The 21,810-nt window shown below is 39.9% G+C and overlaps 1 protein-coding gene across 1 annotated transcript; it reads right to left on the bottom strand.

The window, feature by feature from the left end:
* Positions 1-13,830: 13,830 nt before the first annotated feature.
* LOC122220650 (protein PBMUCL2-like) lies at positions 13,831-15,832 on the bottom strand. The gene is given in 4 exon segments (XM_042940366.1): positions 13,831-14,274; positions 14,409-14,617; positions 15,632-15,719; positions 15,722-15,832. Coding segments are annotated over 4 exon segments (852 nt in total).
* Positions 15,833-21,810: the final 5,978 nt, after the last annotated feature.

Genomic DNA, 21,810 nt, shown 5'->3' with positions numbered 1-21,810 from the left:
GATGGATACCATGACTCAGGAAGAGAAAACGGAATCCATGGTTCTGGGCCCCATCTGAAGAAAGAATGTAGCTGCAGAGGAGGGTGGCCTCTATGGGATCTAGGAAAGGAAAGTTCTGAATATGTGGACCTCTTCCCAGCATGTTTGTACTCTTCATTTTATCTGATTTTTCTAACTTTTCATTTTCCCTAGTAATTCTTTTGTAAGATTTTTATTTTTTTTTAATTTTTTAAAATGCAAAGGCAAGTGTCTTTTTTTTTAATGTTTATTTAGAGAGAGAGAGAACAAGAAGGGAAGGAGCAGAGAGAGAGAGAGAGAGAGAGAGAATCCCAAGCAGGCTCCATGCCCAACATGGAGCAGAACGTGGGGCTCAGTGTCACCACCATGAGATTCACAACATGAGCCAATACCAACAGTCAGATGCTTAACTGATTGAGCCCTCCCAATACCCCATAACACATGGGGCTCAGACTTACAATCCCAAGATCAAAAGTCACATGCTCTTACTGACTGAGCTAGCCAAGCACCCCCTTAGTTGTATTTTTAAATTTTTATTTATTTTTAATAATATATATATATATATATATACTTTTTTAAGAAATAGAATTTAGTAATTCATCACTTACATATAACACCCAGTGCTCATCCCAACCAGTGTCCCCCTTAATGTCCCTCACCCTCTTAGCCCTTCTTTCCCCCAACCTAACACCCTGGCAGCCACCCTCAGTTTGTTCTCTGTATTTAAGGGTCTCTTATGACCCCTTTCTATGTTTATATTATTTTTGCTTCCCTTCCCTTATGTTAATCTGTTTTGTATCTTAAATTCCACACAGGAGTGAAATCATATGATATTTGTCTTTCTCCAACTGACTTACTTCACTTAGCTGTCATTTTTGTTTAATCTATTTTCTTTTTATTATTATTTTTTATTTTGTTATATATTTTATTTACTTTTATTTTTTTAATATAGTTTATTGTCAAATCGGTTTCCTTTTTTTAAATTTTATTTTTTAAAATTTACTTCCAAATTAGTTAGTGTATAGTGCAACAATGATTTCAATGATTCCTTAATACCCCTCACCCATTTAGCCCATCCCCCCTCCTTACCCCCTCCAGTGACCCTCTGTTTGTTCTCCATATTTATGAGGTCTTATGCTTTTCTCCCTCCCTGTTTTTATATTATTTTTGTTTCCCTTCCCTTATGTTCATCTGTTTTGTCTTTTAAAGTCCTCATATGAGTGAAGTCATATGATATTTGTCTTTCTCTGACTGACTAATTTCACTGAGCATAATACCCTCCAGTTCCATCCATATAGTTGTAAATGGCAAGATTTCATTCTTTTTGATTGCCGAGTAATACTCCATTGTGTGTGTGTGTGTGTGTGTGTGTGTGTGTGTGTATACCACTTCCTTTTTATTTTATTTTATTTTTTATTTTTTAAAAATTTACATCCAAATTAGTTAGCATATAGTGCAACAATGATTTTAGGAGTAGATTCCTTAGTGCCCTTACCCATTTAACTCATCCCCCCTCCCACAACCCCTCCAGTAACCCTCAGTTTGTTCTCCATATTTATGATTCTCTTCTGTTTTGTCCCCCTCCCTGTTTTTATATTATTTTTGTTTCCCTTCCCTTATGTTCATCTGTTTTGTCTCTTAAAGTCCTCATTTGAGTGAAGTCATACAATTTTTGTCTTTCTCTGCCTGATTAATTTCACTTACCATACTACCCTCCAGTTCCATCCACATAGTTACAAATGGCAAGATTTCATTCTTTTTGATTGCCAAGTAATACTCCATTGTATATATATATACCATATTTTCTTTATCCATTCATCCATTGATGGACATTTGGGCTCTTTCCATACTTTGGCTATTGTTGATACCACTACTATAAGCATTGGGGTGCATGTGTCCCTTCGAAACAGCACACCTTGGATAAATACCTAGTAGTACAATTACTGGGGTGTAGGGTAGTTCTATTTTTAATATTTTGAGGAACCTCCATACTGTTTTCCAGAGTGGCCGCACCAGCTTGCATTCCCACCAACAATGCAAAATCCTCTTTCTCCTCATCCTTGCGAACATCTGTTGTTGCCTGAGTTGTTAATGTTAGCCATTCTGACAGGTGTAAGGTGGTATCTCATGGTGGTTTTGATTTGTATTTCCTTGATGATGAGTGATGTTGAGCATGTTTTCACGTGTCAGTTGGCCATCTGGATGTCTTCTTTGGAGAAGTGTCTATTCATGTCTTTTGCCCATTTCTTCCCTGGATTATTTGTTTTTTGGGTGTTGAGTTGGATAAGTTCTTTATAGATTTTGGATACCAACCCTTTATCTGATATGTCGTTTGCAAATATCTTCCCCCATTCTGTCAGTTGCCTTTTAGTTTTGCTGATTGTTTCCTTTGTTGTGCAGAAGCTTTTTATTTTGATGAGGTCCCAGTAGTTCATTTTTGCTTTTGTTTCCCTTGCCTCTGGAAAAGTGTTGAGTAAGAAGTTGCTGCGGCCAAGATCAAAGAGGATTTGCCTGCTTTCTCCTTGAGGATTTTCATGGCTTCCTGTCTTATATTGAGGTCTTTCATCCATTTGAGTTTCTTTTTGTGTAGAGTGTAAGAAAGTGGTCCATGTTCATTCTTCTGCATGTCGCTGTCCAGTTTTCCCAGCACAACTTGCTGAAGAGACTGTCTTTATTCCATTGGATATTCTTGCCTGCTTTGTCAAAGATTAGTTGGCCATATGTTCGTGGGTCCATTTCTAGGTTTTCTCTTCTGTTCCATTGATCTGAGTGTCAGTTTTTGTGCCAGTACCATGCTGTTTTGATAATTACAGCTTTGTAATATAGCTTGAACCCCAGGATTGTGATGCCTCCAGCTTTGGTTTTCTTTTTCAAAATTGCTTTGGCTATTCAGGGTCTTTTCTGGTTCCATACAAATTTTAAGATTGTTTGTTCTAGCTCTGCGAAAAATGCTGGTGTTATTTTGATAGGCTTTGTATTGAATATGTAGATTGCTTTGGGTAGTATCAACATTTTAACAGTATTTGTTCTTCCTATCAAGGAGCATGGAATCTTTTTCCATTTCTTTGTGTCTTCTTCAATTTCTTTCATAAGCTTTCTATAGTTTTCAATGTATAGATTTTTTTTTACCTCTTTGGTTAGATTTATTGCTAGGTATTTTATGGTTTGTGCAACTGTAAATGGGATTGATTCCTTGATTTCTCTTTCTGTCACTTCGTTGTTGGTGTATTGGAATGCAACTGATTTCTGTGCGTTGATTTTATATCCTGCAGCTTTGCTGAATTCATGAATCAGTTCTAGCAGTTTTTGGTGGAATCTTTTGGGTTTTCCATATACGGTATCATGTCATCTGAGAAGAGTCAAAGTTTGACTTCCTCCCGGCCAATTTGGATGCCTTTTATTTCTTTGTGTTGTCTGATTGTAGAGGCTAAGACTTCCAATACTACGTTGAATAACAGTGGTGAGAGTGGACATCCCTGTCTTGTTCATGACCTTAAGGGGAAAGCTCTCAGTTTTCCCCCATTGAGGATGATATTAGCATTGGATCATTGATATATGGCTTTTATGATCTCGAGGTATGCTCCTTCTATTCCTACTTTCTTGAGGGTTTTTATCAAGAAAGGATGCTGTATTTTGTCAAATGCTTTCTCTGCATCTATTGAGAAGATCATATGGTTCTTGTCCTTTCTTTTATTGATGTGATGAATCACGTTAATTGTTTTGTGGATATTGAACCAGCCTTGCATCCCAGGTATAAATCCCTCTTGGTTGTGGTGAATAATTTTTTTAGTGTATTGTTGGAGCTGGCTGGCTAATGTCTTGTTGAGGATTTTTGTATCCATGTTCATCAGGGAAATTGGTCTATAGTTCTCCTTTTTAGTGGGGTCTCTGTCTGGTTTTGGAATCAAGGTAATGTCGGCTTCATAGAGTGAGTTTGGAAGTTTTCCTTCCATTTCTATTTTTTGGATCAGCTTCAAGAGAATAGGTGTTAACTCTTCCTTAAATGTTTGGTAGAATTCCCCTGGCAAGGCATCTGGCCCTTGACTCTTGTTTTTTGGCAGATTTTTGGTTACTAACTCTATTTCCTTACTGGCTATGGGCCTGTTAAATTTTTCTATTTCTTCCTGTTTCAGTTTTGGTAGTGTATATGTGTCTAGGAATTTGTCCATTTCTTCCATATTGCCCATTGTATTGGCATATAATTGCTCATGATATTCTCTTAATATTGTTTTTATTTCTGCTGTGTTGGTTGTGATCTCTCCTGTTTCATTCTTGATTTTGTTTATTTGGTTCCTTTCCTTTTTCTTTTTGATCAGATTGGCTAGTGGTTTATCAATTTTGCTAATTCTTTCAAAAAACCAGCTTCTGTTTTCATTGATCTGTTCTACTGTTTGTTTGTTTGTTTTTGGTTTTTAGTTTTTGGTTTTTGGTTTCTATAGCATTAATTTCTGCTCTAATCTTTATTATTTCCTGTCTTCTGCTGGTTTGGGGCATTATTTGCTGTTCTTTTTCCAGCTCCATAAGGCGTAAGGTTAGGTTGTGTATCTGGGATCTTTCTTCCTCTTATGACCGCCTTCACTGTGTCCCATCATAATTGTGTTTTTATTATAAGCTATTTTATTTTTTGTTTGTTTGTTTTGGGTTTTTTTCAATATATGAAATTTATTGTCAAATTGGTTTCCACAAAACACCCAGTGCTCATCCCAAAAGGTGCCCTCCTCAATACCCATCACCCACCCTCCCCTCCCTCCCAGCCCCCATCAACCCTCAGTTTGTTCTCCGTTTTTAAGAGTCTCTTATGCTTTGGCTCTCTCCCACTCTAACCTCTTTTTTTTCCTTCCCCTTACCCATGGGTTTCTGTTAAGTTTCTCAAGATCCACATAGGAGTGAAAACATATGGTATCTGTCTTTCTCTGTATGGCTTATTTCACTTAGCATAACAGTCTTCAGTTCCATCCACATTGCTACAAAGGGCCATATTTCATTCTTTCTCATTGCCACGTAGTATTCCATTGTGTATATAAACCACAATTTCGTTATCCATTCATCAGTTGATGGACATTAAAGCTCTTTCCATAATTTGGCTATTGTTGAGAGTGCTGCTATAAACATTGGGGTACAAGTGCCCCTATGCATCAGTACTCCTGTATCCTTTGGGTAAATTCCTACCAGTGCTATTGCTGGGTCATAGGGTAGGTCTATTTTTAATTTTTTGAGGAACCTCCACACTGATTTCCAGAGTGGCTGCACCAATTTGCATTCCCACCAACAGTGCAAGAGGGTTCCCGTTTCTCCACATCCTCTCCAGCATCAATAGTCTCCTGATTTGTTTATTTTGGCCACTCTGACTGGCGTGAGGTGATATCTGAGTGTGGTTTTGATTTGTATTTCCCTGATGAGGAACGACGTTGAGCATCTTTTCATGTGCCTGTTGGCCCTCTGGATGTCTTCTTTAGAAAAGTGTGTATTCATGTTTTCTGCCCATTTCTTCACTGGGTTATTTGTTTTTCAGGTGTGGAGTTTGGTGAGCTCTTTATAGATTTTGGATACTAGCCTTTTGTCCGATATGTCATTTGCAAATATCTTTTCCCATTCTGTTGGTTGCCTTTTAATTTTGTTGGTTGTTTCCTTTGCTGTGCAGAAGCTTTTTATCTTCATAAGGTCCCAGTAGTTCATTTTTGCTTTTAATTCCCTTGCCAAAATTGTAGTTCTTTATAGACATATGCTGTGCCTCAGTGCTCAGCAAGAGTTGCAAGCCAACTTCCCCTGAGACATTCAGAACAGGCAATTTCCACGAGGTGCTCATCTCTTAGAGGGATACTACCCAGCCATTGCCACTAGAGGGCTCATCAAGATATTTCATTCTGCAGAGCAAATGAAACCATCAAGTAAATGAAAAGGCAACCTACTGAATGGGAGCAAATATTGACAAACCATATATCTGGTAAGGGGTTAATATACAAAATGTATAAATAACTCATACAACTCAATATCAAAAACTAAACAATCCAATTAAAAAATGGGCAGAGGATTTGAATAGACATTTTTCCAGAGAAGACATACAGATGGCCAATTTGTACATGAAAAGGTGTTCATCAGGGAAATGCAAATCAAAACCACAACAAGACATCAATTCACATCTGTGAATAACTAAAAAGGCAATAAATAACAAGTGTTGCCAAGGATGTGGAGAAAAAGGGACCCTTGTTTCATTGTCGGTGGGAAGATAAATTGGTGCATCCAGTAGGGAGGTTTCTCGAAAAATTAAAAATAGAGCTATTATATGATCCAGCAATTCCACTTCTGGGTACTTATCCAAAAGAAATGAAAACACTAAATTGAAAAGATATTGAACACTTATATTTATTGCATCATTATTTACAATAGCCAAGATATGGAAACAACCTAAGTGTCCATCAAAAGATGAATGGATAAAGAAGCTATGCTATATAAGACAATGGAATATTATTCATCCGTAAAAAGAAGGAAATCCTGCCATTGTGACAATAATGGATGGACCTTGAGGGCTAAGTCAAGTAAGCCAGATAGAGAAAGACAAATACCATATGATCTCACTTATATGTGAAATCTAAAAAAAACAATAAAACAAAAAACAAAACAAAACAAAAAAATTAAACTCATAGACACAGGGAATAGATTGGTGGTTGCTAGAGGCAGGGGGTGGGTGGTGGGTGAAATGGATGAAGATGGCCAAAAGGTACCAACTTTCAGTGATAAAATGAGTAAGTCCTGGGGATGTAATGTACAGCATGATGACTATAGTTAATAATACTGTATTACATATTTGAAAGTTGCTAAGAGAGTAGATCTTAAAAGTTCTCAACACACAAAAAAATTTGTAGCTGTGTGTGGTGATGGAGGTTAACCAGACTTATTGTGGTGATCATTTCACAATATATACAAATATAGAATTCTTATGTTGTATACTTGAAACTAATATAATGCTATATGTCAATTATATCTTAATTTTAAAAAAACCATCAGGAAGATACAGGTAGTCTAGGAGTCTTTCTTCTGTCCTGGCCATTTGTTGCCATGGATACCATTTCTGCAGTTGCTTCGACCTTTAGACTGTCATTGCATTCCTCCCTATTATCTCTTCTCCCATGCTGAATATATAGTCTAATTAAATCTTCATCCATGTCAGTTTAACAATTTAACAATATCCAAAGTTTTCTGACAGCCATTTTTCACTAACTGTGATATTTATGGTATTTATTTGACTTTATTAGTGAGTTCTGTTTTTTTTTAAAGCAATCTTGGGGTGCCTGCATGGCTCAGTTGGTGAAGCGTCTGACTTCAGCTCAGGTCATGATCTCACAGTCTGTGAGTTCAAGCCCTGCGTCGGGCTCTGTGCCAACAGCTCAGAGCCTGGTGCTTGCTTCAGATTCTGTGTCTCCCTCTCTCTCTGACCCTCCCCTGCTCATGCTCTGTCTCTCTCTGTCTCAAAAATAAATAAAAATATTTTTAAAAAGTTTTTAAAGCAATCTCTATGCCCAACGTGGGACTCAAACCCAGAGCCCCAAGATCAAGAGTTGCATGCTCTACCAACTGAACCACCTAGGCCTCCCCATGAGTTCTGCTTTTTAAAATAGTTGCAGCTAGGGGCGCCTAGATGACTCAGTTGGATGAGCATCTGACTCTTGATTTTGGCTTAGGCCGTGATCCCAGGGTCTCTCTCCCTTTGCTGCTTAAGATTCTCTCTCTTTGCCCCTCTCCCTCACTCATGCTCTATCTCTCTCTCTCTAAAATAAAAAATAAAATAATAAAATAAAATAGTTGCAGCCTCTGATCCAGTATCTAACACTGCATTCCACTTACAAATCAGATATCAACTACAAGCAGCTAGACACAGCAGTGAATACTAATCAAAATGAGAAAGGATGGGTCTGCTGTGGTCTCAGCATGAATGCCTCTGCTCAGGGGTGTATCTGTAGTTCACCTTGCTTGATGCACCATATGATTACATTGCTGATGATAAATGTCACTCCTTAAAGTCTTGAATTTTTTAAAGGTTCCCAAAGAGGGTGTGGAACACTGAGGTATTTCACAACTTTTGCATTTACATGACAGAAATGTTCATTAGCTTCCACCAGACACCTTGATGGTAGATCTTTCTATGGTTTTCCACTATGTCCTCAGAGCCACACACAGTAACTTGCATATGTATACTCAGTAAAGACCTGATGGATGGTTAAATAAATCATCACATTCCACAATGTGTAGAGTATACAAACTAAAAAACACTCCTGTGTAGAAAAATTCACAAATACCTTAAAGCGCCTTGATTCAGGGCTGCTGCCTCAAAAACTTTAAGTGGACTATGTAATTCACATATGTTAGTCTGCCATCTATGTTCTCAAAAGAATTCCTAGCACATACTAGACACTCATTAAAGGAGTTTTAACTTCTTTGTTTCCAAACAAGATGAAAACCAAAGGGATAGCATCAAAATAAATTATGCATTCATTTATTCCAAAAATATTTAATCAAATCTAAGATGATACTGAGTTCAATATGTACCATATTATGTCCCACTAAGAAAGAAAAAGTGCTGCCAACTATGACATGCCATCAGTGGTAAGACACATTTCCATGTTAGACTCCATATTAAACTATATGCAATGGGGAAGAATGTGCATTTTAGGATTAAGGATCCTAAGCATCTTAGGATCTCAAGGAACTGAGATTCTAGTGGAAGAAGACAGAGAACAAATAAATCAAAACATAAAGATAAGCTCAGCTTGTTATCACTCCATAAGGGAAGTAAATATGGTGACATATAGAGACTACAGAGAAAAGTTGTAAATAAATCACAGAAATGGGCATGGCTAGATTTGAGAAATAATTATGTGTTTACTAAGGTATCACACAACACTTCTGTAGGGAGAATGCTGAATCAATATTGCTGGATAACTTCACAAACATTCTTGTTTGTAAAGACAGGTTACTGGACCAGAATGTACATTCACAGACATTTTTGTGAGGGGTGGCATGCCCAAACAGGCATAAATCCTGTTCAGGCACAATTCTGTAAGGTATGTGCTTGCCTGGTCTTCTTAATCTGGGTAGTATAGTAATAGCATGTGCCACTTGGGGTCATCTGGATTTGGCACCACTCCTAAACAATACCTAAAGAATTCCTCTCAATACTGGACTTTATAAAGAAAATAGGAGGATTAGTTGAGGGGGGCTGGACTCACATGATAGGATGAGCTGTATACATTCACTAAAGAGAGGGCATGATTAGATACATGCAACAAATCATAAGTGAGTATACAATGCGTATAATATGGATTAGCATTTAGCACTAGAAGGACCTAACACAGTTTTTCCTTAAATGGTGTCTATGGTAGTCCATATGTTCTCCATGATAATTTAAAAGCATGTCATATCAGTTAGGATCCCATTGGGCTGGAATTACAGAATGTCACCTAACTGAGCTGCAGCACATTACTCGTCTCATATACAAAAGGTCTGGGAGCAGCAGTCAGGCCACAGAAGCACCATCAGAACCCAAGTGATTTCTTTCCTCTACTCCACTCTCAGCATGGTGCCCTTCACCTTCCTGCTTGTCTCCACTTGGTCTCAGCATGTTTGCTGCATCTCCAGTTCTCATACTTACACTCCAGGCAGGAATAACAGTGAAGGCTGAAGGGTGAAGTGCTTTCTCCTGGTCTCTCTCTGCCTTTTCATTTCAGAAGGAACACTGTCCCCAGAGGCTCTGCCTGCATCTCATTGGTCAGAACTGTATCTCATCACCATTATGGCTGCAAGGGAGATTGAGAAATGGGGTATTTTCAGCTGGGTACATTGCCGCCCCACACAAACTTGGGTTCCCTAAGTATGAAAGAAAGGGAGAATGGAATTTGGATAGCAAATAAGTGTTTATGCCAATGTGTTTTATTTTTTAAATTATATTTTTAAGTAGGCTCCACAACCAATGTGGAGCTTGAACTCATGACCCTGAGATCAAGAGTCACATGCTCTATTGACTGAGCCAGCCAAGTGCCCTACATGTGTTTTCTTTAGATGGTAATCTTTAAAATCCCCATAATGTAAACATTTTCTGGATCCTATTATGACCAATATAAAACCAACATAAAGTTAATAGAAATTGTTAGATATTACAATTTTCACAGGCTAACAAGAATAGAACAAGGACTGTCTTAACATTTAAATGATGCCTTTGCCTTAAGTGAATGCCAGACAATCTGATAACTCATTGAGAGACTGAAGGTTTTGAGATAGTTTGCCCAGGAAAACCCATGGAAGAACAGAGACATCACATGGCAAAGGAGATTTGCTTTGCTTTCTAAATCTCGGAAACATACTTAAAATGGAGTCTAATATTTTAATTTATTATTCTGTGTTTCTGATTATATACCATACTGCCATCATTCCATTATCTTTTAAAAAATGTTTATTTATTTTGAGAAAGAGAGAGAGAGTGAGAGAGAGGATGTGCAAGCAGGGGAGGGCAGAGACAGAGAGAGAGAGAGAGAAAGAGAGAATCCAAGTAGACTTCAGTACACTGTCAGTGCAGAGCCTAAAGCAGGGCTTGATCTCATGAATTGTGAGATCTGAGTGAAAACCAAGAGTTGGATGCTTAACCGACTGAGCCACCAAGGAACTCCATACCACAATTCCATTATTAAACGGTGGTGGTGATGCTGAAAATAGTGGCTGGGTGGACAACCAACAATCAGCTATCTTCAAATATTTTTCTCTTGGCTTTTTATCCTAAACTCCTCATGGAGCTGTTATGTTTGATACTTTGGCCTTGTTTGTGGTCTTAGCCATCTTACATATCATTTGTAGGTTTTTCCATGAATTTCTCTCTGTGTGACCCATAAAGGAACAGCTATTCTCCTGTGAGAGGTCAGATCAGGACTTTGTCGCTCATTTCACACCATGACTGAAATGAAACTCAGTTATTTGCTATGGTGGCCCATCCCTACAGTAGGTGCTCACTTGATACTTGCTGAGTGACCAGTTAGCTACATCCTGTAAACATAATCCTTTGGCCTGGGTGTGCACAGGACTTGAGTGTAGTGCTCTTGAGAGACCAGAAAGCTGTATCCTTCAGGTACACAGATTCAAATTGGACAGACAGAAAGGCATAGAGTGGCCTCTGCCTGGTACTTCACCATTTTGTTAAATTTAGATATGAGACCTGGACAGAAATAGATGAACATTTGCTTTATTCCTTTGATCAGAATTAATGAATATCTCTTCTAGCTGAGTTTTGTCTGTCTCCTTCAAATAGCTTTCATGACTAAACCTGGTAGACAGGGAAAGGCAATTTTCCTGAGGAAGCAACTATGGCCAGTCAGAATTAGGGGATACTCAGAGCAGACAGGCATCCTTCTGGGTGCCCCTGATGTGCTTATTCCCGGGGCCAGCTGCCTTCCTCATCTGGTGGTCCCAGGGCTTTGGAATGGGGTAGAAAAGTAGAAGTCTGAGGATCCACTTCATGGTCCTGCAGAGACTGACCAGGGTCTAAATTGATTTGCTCTAGAACCCATTATAGTTATTGCTGTTATCTTTTTCATGGTGCACTAAAATCCATGGCATGGGGAAAATAAATAACTCTGGTGGATGGATTTAATGACTCCAGGAATCAATTTTTATAGAGGAGAAGGAAGTGGTTTGGTTTTAAGACAGTTTCTTTCTTAACTGATGTGTGAATTATCAAGATCAGTCCATCTCCTCTTCTCAGCTCTATGACTCCTTCCTGTATCACCATTTTCTTTAGATCTTGACACTTACCCCTAGAGATATATAATTTCCAAAAATATTGAAGTCATGTAGGGAAAATAAAACTGTTTTGATAAATAGAATTAGGGGGAGAGATGAAAATATAGATAATTCTTATCTTTTAAACATTAAAAATATTTTTTTAACGTTTATTCATTTTTTGAGAGACAGAGGATGAGTGGGGGAGGGGAAGAGAGCTGTCAGCACAGGGCCCAACCCAGGGCTAGAACTCATGGACTGTGAGATCATGACCTGAGCTGAAGTCCGATGCTTCACCGACTGAGCCACCCAGCCACCCCATAAACATTTTTGGTTAAATGTTTAAAAGTTAAAATTTTAGGGGCGCCTGGGTGGCTCAGTCAGTTAAATGTCAGACTTTGGCTCAGGTCATGATCTCACGGTCTGCGAGTTCAAGCCCCACGTCGGGCTCTGTGCTGATAGCTCAGAGCCTGGAGCCTGCTTTGGAGTCTGTGTCTCTCTCTCTCTGCCCCTCCCCTGCTCATGCTCTGTCTCTGTCTCAAAAATAAATAAAAATATTTTTAAATTTTTTAAAGTTAAAATTTTAGCAAGTTTGGGAACACAGAATTTCCTCTTACTCTCTGTACTCTGAGCCTTTTTAGCCATCTCATTTTTAGTCTCTACAAGAGGTTAAGAAGGTGCCATTGTTAGTGATTACTCTGTATCAGCACTTAGAGGTCTGGTTTGGAGGCAGAAGAGTATCCACCAACCTGGAGCAAGAGTGTCTGGCTTTTCATCCTGATCCACGTAATTAAAAATCCACTTGTTTGTGTAACAGTGAAGTCAAGGAGGTCCTCCCTCTACTGGTGAATACTGAATGTGACTCATGTGTGTGTCAAGTACATATGGAGGCTATTATTCCCCTTTTCCTCTTGTCAGCCATCCATCAGAATGTTCAAATTTCATAGTGTTTTTGGTGGAATTAAACATGAACACCTCAACTGAATAATGCATTATTTTTTACTTAAATCACACTTCCAAACTGATTCCAAGCTGTGGGTTTGCCTCTTGGGGTCAATGCACAGTGGCATCAATGAATTAATGGGGCTTTAATGACCTGCATGAGCTGGCATGTAAGCCACCACTTGTTAAAGATTTCAACAGGAACTTAATCCTTAGGTCAGTATGGCCAAAAAGGACCAGCCTTTTCCCATTCAGCAGAAGTCAAACATTGAAGGCTTAGGTTTTAACCAAAAGTCAGTAAGAGCAAACCACAAGGCTGGTGTGGAGTCTTCTTATCTTCCCTGTAGAAGCAATGGCAGAGGCATAAAAATACATAGAGACCCCATTTTGAGAGCTCTTACCAATTGTCTCTCTGATATTTTGTAGCCCATGTTCATAAAACCTACCCAAACCTGGTTTTAAAAAATCTTTTGCAGAATTTCAGAGTGGGTAGCAATCAACACAAAATAATATCATTTTTGAGATGAGTGGGCCATTCAGAATGTCTCTATTTCCTTCTCTCCTCTTACCACCAATTTCTTGTCTTTTTATGAAAATTTCCAAATTTTTACATCTATCTTTACTTAATGGTTTATACCTTGCTCTAGCTCTCACCATACCTTACTATATTTGTATTTTTATATTCTTCCTTCTGTCTGCTTTATTTTCCTCCATACTCTTTTCTCCTTCTCTCTTTCTCTCCTTCTCCCTCTGTCTCTAACAACTTCCTCTCTCCCTTAGTTCTGTCCTTTTTATGTTACCTGCTCCTCTCCTTTCTCTCCATCTCTGTCTCTCTTTGTGTCTTTCCAAAGCTCTATGGTAGGTTCCCTCACCTCTGACAATTTATCATGCCTCAACTCATGCCCACATCCTCCTCCTCAATACTCTCGTTCCCATGTCTTTCACATTCCTGGGCGGATAGTCACCACAAAGAAGTTGAGTCCAACAAAGAATGCAACTGCCACTGTGGTGGCAGCCAGGGAAATGAGGATGATTCTGATAGGTGTCAGCAATCCAGTGGGGTTCACTGAGGTTCCTGAATCTGTTCCCTCAGGATGAGTGTCTGGATGTTTAGTGGTGTAGAGCTTGCTGCTCCCAGGCCTGAAGAAATGTAGTCCTCAGGTATATCCAGGTGTTTAGTGGTGTAGTCTTCGGTGATGCCGGGCCCTCAATGACATGATCCTCACTGGTCGCCAGGTCATCAGTGATATACTCCTCTGTGGTCCCTGGGTCTGCAGTGAAGTACTCCTTGGTGGACCCCAGGTCTGTAGTGAAATACCACTTGGTGACCCTCAGGTCTTCAGTGAAATAGTCATCTGTGGTCCCCAGATCTACAGTGCTATAGTCCTTGGTGGTCTTCGGTCTGCAGTCAGTGGTCCCTGGACCTGTAGTGGTGTAGTTCTCTGTGGTCTCTGGATCTACAGTGCTATAGTTCTCAGTGGTCCCTGGATCTATAGAGGTATAGTCCTCAGTGGTCCCTAGGTCTAATGGTAGAGTCCTCGGTGGTCTCTGAATCTACACTGGTCGAGTCCTGGGTGGCCCTCAGATCTACAGTGGTGTAGCCCTTGGTGGTCTTCGGATCTACAATGGTATAGTCCTCAGTGGTCCCCAGGTCTAATGGTAGAGTCCTAGGTGTTCCCTGGGTCTACAGTGGTAGGGTCCTTGGTGATCCCCAGATCTATAGTGGTAGAGTCCTGGGTGGCCCCTGCATCTACAGAGGTGTAGTCCTCAGGGGTCACCACGTGTTCAGTAGTGTAGTCCTCAATGGTCCTCAGGTCATCACTGGTATATTTTTCTTTTGTTTGTGAGTCATCAGGGCTACCCACTGGGTCCTTAGTAGAAACATTTTGGCTTGTTCCTACTAAAAAATAATCTCTTTTAAGTGGATCTTTGATGGCCTGTCATCATCTGCTCAGCTTAATGTTTTTAATAGTTATCCTCCCATTTATATAACTGGTCTCCCCATATAATGTGGTTGGACTTATTCGTGTTAAGGATCATTTGGTATTTTGGATTTAATTCTGATAAAACATATTCCACAAGGCTTCCTCTTGTTTTATAATATGGAGTATCCAGAGCTAAGTCATAACCATACAAGGTCTGCTCACCAGCCTTTGATTTTACTTTTTGCAGTTCTAGTCTCTTTCTGTGGAATAGTAAACCCGATTCTTCCTTAAGGTCACTCTTCCCTTGCACTCCTGCCCCCGGGGATAGTAGTTCAGCAAATTAGGTATTCTTACTCTGTGTTTGTATGTGTTGCCTCTCATTCAGTTCTGTCTGGGGCTCTGGTAAACAAATGAGGCGGGACCTGTGATTCATACTAGAGATTAAATTCAGGTCATGGCTTGGTGTGTGATTTCTAAATCAGTTCCTGGTTCTGTTCTGATGCTGAGGTGGAAAGACTGGAGGCAGGTAAGATTCAAGGTTGCTTGGGTTGCATGAATCATGAGGGATGTGTGAGCTGATTGAGGTTGACAGCTGCACTGAGCTGGGTATAAGTAGAAGGAAGACATGAAGCATCTGCACCTCCCACTGCCCCCACCTGCAGGGAATCAGAACTGGGAGTATTTATTCTTATGAATAAATGCAGCCTACATGGCATTACTTTTGGAGTTTTGGGTCTTTCTGTCCAAAAGAATTCCTCCCTATCTGCTGCTGATTCCCCAAATTCCTCTAATAAGGCTCAAATCCTTTATTTCTTAGGAGAATTGAAATAGAGAAACTTAAATAAAGTGTAAGTAATCAAAAGTAGACCATTTCCTTGAAAGAGGATGTGAGAAAGAGAATTAACAGGTCCCTGGGAGCCCTGCTTTCCTGTGACAGGAGGTTGGGGGCAGATAGCAGGGTCCAGAACTTCCCAAGGTTCATTTACTTATTCCATAGCTTTGCTCACAACTGGCCCTGCCTGAGTCCCAGGATCTTTTTTCTCCACGGATCCCAACCCCTCTTTCTGCAGGCCCTGAGGAGCCTTTGCATCTTCTTCAAAGTTAATTCACTCACCCATTTCTGAACCCCCAAGTAGAAGCAGGAGTAGCAGGAGAAGGGATGTGGCAGAGCAGTTTCTTCTTTTCATCTCAAGAGAAACCACAAGGGCTGGAAACACTTTTTCCTCCCTCCTTCCTTCTACTCTCTCTCTCTCTTTCCTTCTCCTTAAGCCCACAGTGGCTGTGGAATTTAAATGTGCTGCTGCCAAGGGAATCCAGTACTCCTTTGTCTTCTTGCAGGGAGGAGCAGCCTGCTCCGTTACTCTCTGTCAGTCAGGCTCTGATATAGTGAAGTGGCAGGGAAGAAGAGAGATGTCGCTGGTGCAAAAGGGGCTCTTGGCTCTGGCCCAGAGCCCAGAGTTCAACAGTAATGATATCAAGCTTATCAGCATGGGTGGCATCACTTTCTGATGTAGAGCCCTGGATGAAAGCTGTTCTCCACACAATGTCTCAGCCCTCAGAGAGGGGCGAGGATTTCCCTTCCACAGGTGGGAGTGGTAAGGTCGAGGTGGACAAGGAAGGTATAAGCCAGGCCTCTCTTGGGGAGATAATGCATGGTACAAGAACTAGATGTCAGAGGGTTTAGGGCACCTTGGTCCTACAAAGGACCAAGGAAAGGAGTGACATTGATGAGGGGGACATAAACACCTGATCTCACTGTCTTAAAACCACTCTCTTCTCTCAGTCATCACACAGATCCTTTTCATTGCCTTGTCTGCAGCCCACAGATGCTGGGCTCCTGGTTCCTACTGCTTCAGTGCCCTCATGCTATCAAGATTGTCTCAATTACTAGATGAAATTAGCTCACCTCCAAAGGTTCCTTCAGGCCTGGAATGAGAATGCTCATATTTCTTCCTTCTCTGACCTGCATCCAGGATTCCACATGGCACTCACTCATCAGCTTTCCTTAGTCTCCTTCCTACAATCTGTGATAGTTTCTCTCTTTCTTTGTTTTTCATGCAGAGCAATGGTCGCACATTTTATAGAATGCCCCACAATTTTGGTTTGTCTGATTTTTTTTAATGTTTATTCATTTTTTAGGAAAAGAGAGCACAAGTGGGAGAGGGGCAGAGTGAGAGGGGTACAGAAGATCATAAGTGGGCTCTGTGCTGAGAGCAGACAACCCAATGCAGGGCTCAAACCCAGAACCATGAGATCATGACCTGAACTAAAGTTGGATGCTTGACTGACTAACCTAGATGCCTCAGTTTGTCTGATTTCTTATCATTTATTTGATATCCTATGATTAAATTGGTGTTATGAATTATTGGGAGGTATACCACAAAGGTGCTGTGCCCTTCTCGGTGCCTTGTATCAGGGAGATCATGATATCAATGTGACTTATTACTGGTGATGTTAACATTGAACACTCTGTTAAGGTGGTGCCTGACAGGATCCCCACTGTAAATTTACTATTTTTCCCTTTGTAATCACTAAATATTTTGGGGGAGATGTTTTGAGACTATGCAAATATTCTTTTTTTTTTTTTAAGTAGGCTCTACGCCCAACGTGGGGCTCAAACTCATGACCCTGAGCTCAAGAGTTGCATATTCTACTGACTGAGCTAACCAGCGCCCTCTTTTAAAGTATTTTCTTACATTCTGTCATCACAAAATGCTCCATGCTTATTTTGTATATTCTCTGCCCAGGCCCTGGAATCAACCATTTCTCCATGCAACTCTGGTTCTGTTTATTAGGGAAAAATATTTAGAAACCAAGATCTGGGCACTAGGTGTGTTCATTGTTAATTAGGAATTGCTGCTTCTTGTCTGTCACAGTAGAGCCAGGAAATAAATAAATAAATAAATAAACAAATAAATAAATAAATGCTAACTCATACGTAAACACATACCTGTATTTATTTCTGTATTATCTATCTGCAAATATATTAAACACAAACATGAGTCCAGTTTGATACCTTTAGCTCCAGGGTGGCCTGGGTGGCTCAGTCAGTTAAGATACCTCTAGCTCCAGTCTAGTAACACAGAGTTCATTCTACCCTCTCCCCTTCCCTTATTTGTAATTTCTTTCTCTGACATTGCTTGCAATATTTACAATATTTATTTTTTTTAATATTTTATTTTTAGGGGTGTCTGGGTGGCTCAGTCAGATGAGCATCTGACTTTGGCTCAGGTCATGATCTCATGGTTTGTGGGTTCAAGCCCTGTGTCGGGCTTTGTCTCCCTGTCTCTCTGCCCCTCCCCCTGTCTCTGTTTTTCTAACTCTCTCAAGAATAAATAATAAACGTTAAAATTTTTTTAAATATTTTATTTTTAAATAATGTATACACCCGACATGGTGCTCAAACTCACAACCTCAAACTCACAACTCACAATGCTTTACTGACTGAGCCAGCCAGGTGTCCCTACAATATTTCCAGTACTTATTTATTCATGCCTATTAAACAGTAGTTTTGGAATTGCTAATCCACACCCATGTGAGAAGACAAATTTGTCAGCTGGAGTACTGTATTTGTGCACAATTCTTTGTGTCTTTAGTCTAACAGTCAAAACACTGTTTTTCAAAGTTACTGAGGTCAGCTCCTTCCCTATCTCATTCGATATGGTTATGTGATTCGCTTGTCAGAGTCTGCATTCCACCTCTCCCCCTACACCCTGCTTGATTTGCTAAATTTCCACACAGTAAAATTTACTCTTTGTAGGGTACAATTGTATGGATTTTGATAAATTATAGAGTCATGTCTTCACCACTCTGAAATATTTCCTCACCCCCCCCAAACCCTTCCTATGCTGTTCCTTAATAGTCAACCCTACCTCAATTACCCTGACTCCCAGATTTTGGCAAAACAGACCTGGTTTCTGTCCCCATAATTTTTCTATTTCCAGAAAGTTGTATGAATGAAATTATATAGCCTGTAGCCTTATTGGTTTTACCATCATCTATATATTATACATGGAAATAATGTTCGCAATTATTCATTAGTCAAGAGTAAACTATTTTGTTTTTTTTTAATGTTTATTCATTTTTGAGAGACAGAGAGAGACAGAGGATGAGCAGGGAAGGGGCAGAGAGAGGGACACAGAATCTGAAGCAGGTTCCAGACTCTGAGCTGTCAGCACAGAGCCTGACTCCGGGCTTGAACTCCTAAACCGTGAGATCATGACCTGAGCTGAAGTCAGACGCTCAACTGACTGAGCCACCCAGGTGCCCCAAGAATAAACTATTTTCTTGCATATGTTCTTGAATATAGTGTTTTATATGAAGATTTTTATAAATAAATATATCTTCTTGAGTATATAGTAAAACCTTGGATTGCAAGTAATTTGTTCTGTGAGTGTTCCACAAGATTAGCAAATATTTCTAATAAATTTTAACTTGATAAACAAGTGACATCTTGCAATATGAGTAGTATGTAACACCGAATGTTACATGAAAACAACTGAGTCAATGATTCTTGAGATTTGCTTTGATATACGAGATACAGATGCTTTGGATTACAAGCATGTTTCCAGAACAAATTATGCTCACAAACCAAGGTTTCATTGTATTCTTGTCTATAAAACATGTCATAAGCAGCAAGATATTCTTCAGTCTCCCCTCTGCCTGTCCCCCAGTCCAGGCTCTAGCTACAGCAGGTGGGAGACATGTTGATTTTTTTTCAAAGACAATTAAAAAATTCAAAGAATTAATCATTTGATAAATTAATTCTAAGAAAATTGCCTACAGCTGTTAGAAGAGGACCTCCCTGAAACAGGACTTCTAAAAAAAAGTCACTATGGGCTCTGGAGAAGGGGATTTTTAAAAAACTGCTAGGCAGAAACGTCTTGAAATCCACTTTTATTCTTGATTCCTATTTCCAATTGTGCTCTTGGATTTGTTTGTTTCTTTGCTGGGACATTACAAGAGCTTTTGAATTTCAGTCCCTACTGGATTCCAGCCTCTATTTTCTACTCACTCAGGCAGAATGTTCTTGTTTGGAAAAAATATTTAATTCCACAACACCTTAAAACAATCTGTTGGCTTCCTGGTGTTACAGAAGGAAATCTCACTACCTTGTTGTGGCATCCAAAACCACATAGTTAATTCTCTGGCCTCATTTCCCTGTGCTGTCCTACCTACAGTTCTTTTGACCATTCACTAGCAGTGCCACACCTCGTCTTGCACAAGGTGATTGTTTGCTTGATATTTCTCCTTTTCCTCCTTATAAATGCCTGCCAGCTCTTTATGATCTGAATCAAAGTCATTTATGTGAGTCAGCCCCTCTTCCCTTGGTCAAGTTCCATGTTTTTTCTTGGAGTACCTTAATTAATAGTACTTGATGCATTGGCCTAAACTTATGTCTACAAGTGTGTCCCCTTTATCAAATTGTGACCTACACATTCATCCTTGTCTCCCCAACTTCTCTAGACCTGGCACTCAGCACATGCTGAGTAAATATGGTGAATTAATGAATGAATGAAGAAATGAATGAGAAATGTGATAATTACTTTAAGACAAAGGACTGGGGACTATTAAAACTGAAGAGATAACTAGTTAGAACCTTTGGGTATAAAACCACTATATAGTAAAATTATATGGTATAATTTATTTTAAGAATTGTGTAGCGGGGCGCCTGGGTGGCGCAGTCGGTTAAGCGTCCGACTTCAGCCAGGTCACGATCTCGCGGTCCGTGAGTTCGAGCCCCGCGTCAGGCTCTGGGCTGATGGCTCGGAGCCTGGAGCCTGTTTCCGATTCTGTGTCTCCCTCTCTCTCTGCCCCTCCCCCATTCATGCTCTGTCTCTCTCTGTCCCAAAAATAAAAAATAAAAAACGTTGAAAAAAAAAATTAAAAATAAAAAAAAAAAAAGAATTGTGTAGCATTAAACTGTTATGTGGTAAAAAACACAACCCTAACTACCATATAGTTTTGTTTAGGTAAAATTTACAGACAGTTAAATGCACATATCTTAAGTACTCAGATGAGTTTTAATAGATATATTTACATGTGTAACCAAAAGACCAACCAAGATATAAAACATTTCTATCACCCAGAAATTTTCCCTTTATAAAAATTCTCACCTCCATGGGAAATCAGTGATCTAATCTCTGTCACTATAGGTTAGTTCTGTTTATTCTTGAAATTGAAAGAAATGTAATCAAACAATAGGCATTCTTTTGCATTTGGCTTCTATATAGCATTTTAAAACTATTTTGTTAACAGTGTTATAAAATGTACATAAACAGCTTTGGTCCTGTTAAAAAGGCTCTGGCAAAGATCCAGACTTTGAGAATGATAGAGGCTGAAGAGACTTAGGGTTAAGACACAAGGTTAAGTTAAAGTGAGTGATTCATTTGCTGCCAGGAGGGTTAGTGGAATGTGTGTGAGGAGCAAGTTGCACCAGAAGCCTTAACAAGGCGGTGGCCTTCAGCAAGAGCATGGTGTTAATACATAAGCTTTGTGTCTCTGCTTTGAGGCCTGGTTTTGCAGGGGATGCTGAGTTTCCAGCTCCTGGCAGGGCAGGCTGGGCCCATCCTTGCAGAAACTGGGAGCATGGTCTCCTTGTCTGGTAGCCCTCTTGAGGCTGGCAGACCACAGGAGAGAAAGGTGGCAACTCAAACCTGTCTTTTCAGTAAAGAGTCCAAGCCCATAGCATATATGAACAGTCAATGTGGCCATTCCTGGGATTAGCCCCATTAACTGTTAAGTCTTTACCTCACAGCAACCCCAACCCTTCACACTCTAAGCTCACACAGAGACCATCTCTTCATTGTGCAACACAAATCTGTGAAGTCCAACACTTGCCTTCCCTCATTTTTCCTGATTCAATTCTTCCATCAACCTAGAGGACTTAAGGGAATGGGGACAAGACAGAGAAGAAAATGGGGCAGCTATAAGGTCTCTGGATTTCACTCTAGGGACTTAAGAGCTGAGAGGATACAGGAAAGAGTGGTCTTTGGGATACAGGGAACCTCTACTCACAGCAATATATAAACACTGACACATACTGTTTGGCTATCACATGTATTTGACACATTAATTTAATAATTCAGTTACAGCTACAGCCTCTTTTTCATGGTTTGGAAAAAAACAGTGAGAGGGAGGAGTGTTAGAGCTGGGAGGAGCAGCC

This window comes from Panthera leo, chromosome B2 (assembly GCF_018350215.1).
Source record: "Panthera leo isolate Ple1 chromosome B2, P.leo_Ple1_pat1.1, whole genome shotgun sequence".
Lineage (NCBI taxonomy): Eukaryota > Metazoa > Chordata > Mammalia > Carnivora > Felidae > Panthera > Panthera leo.
The sequence above is the reverse complement of the archived record's forward strand: the minus strand, read 5'-3'. Positions and strand labels throughout refer to the sequence as shown.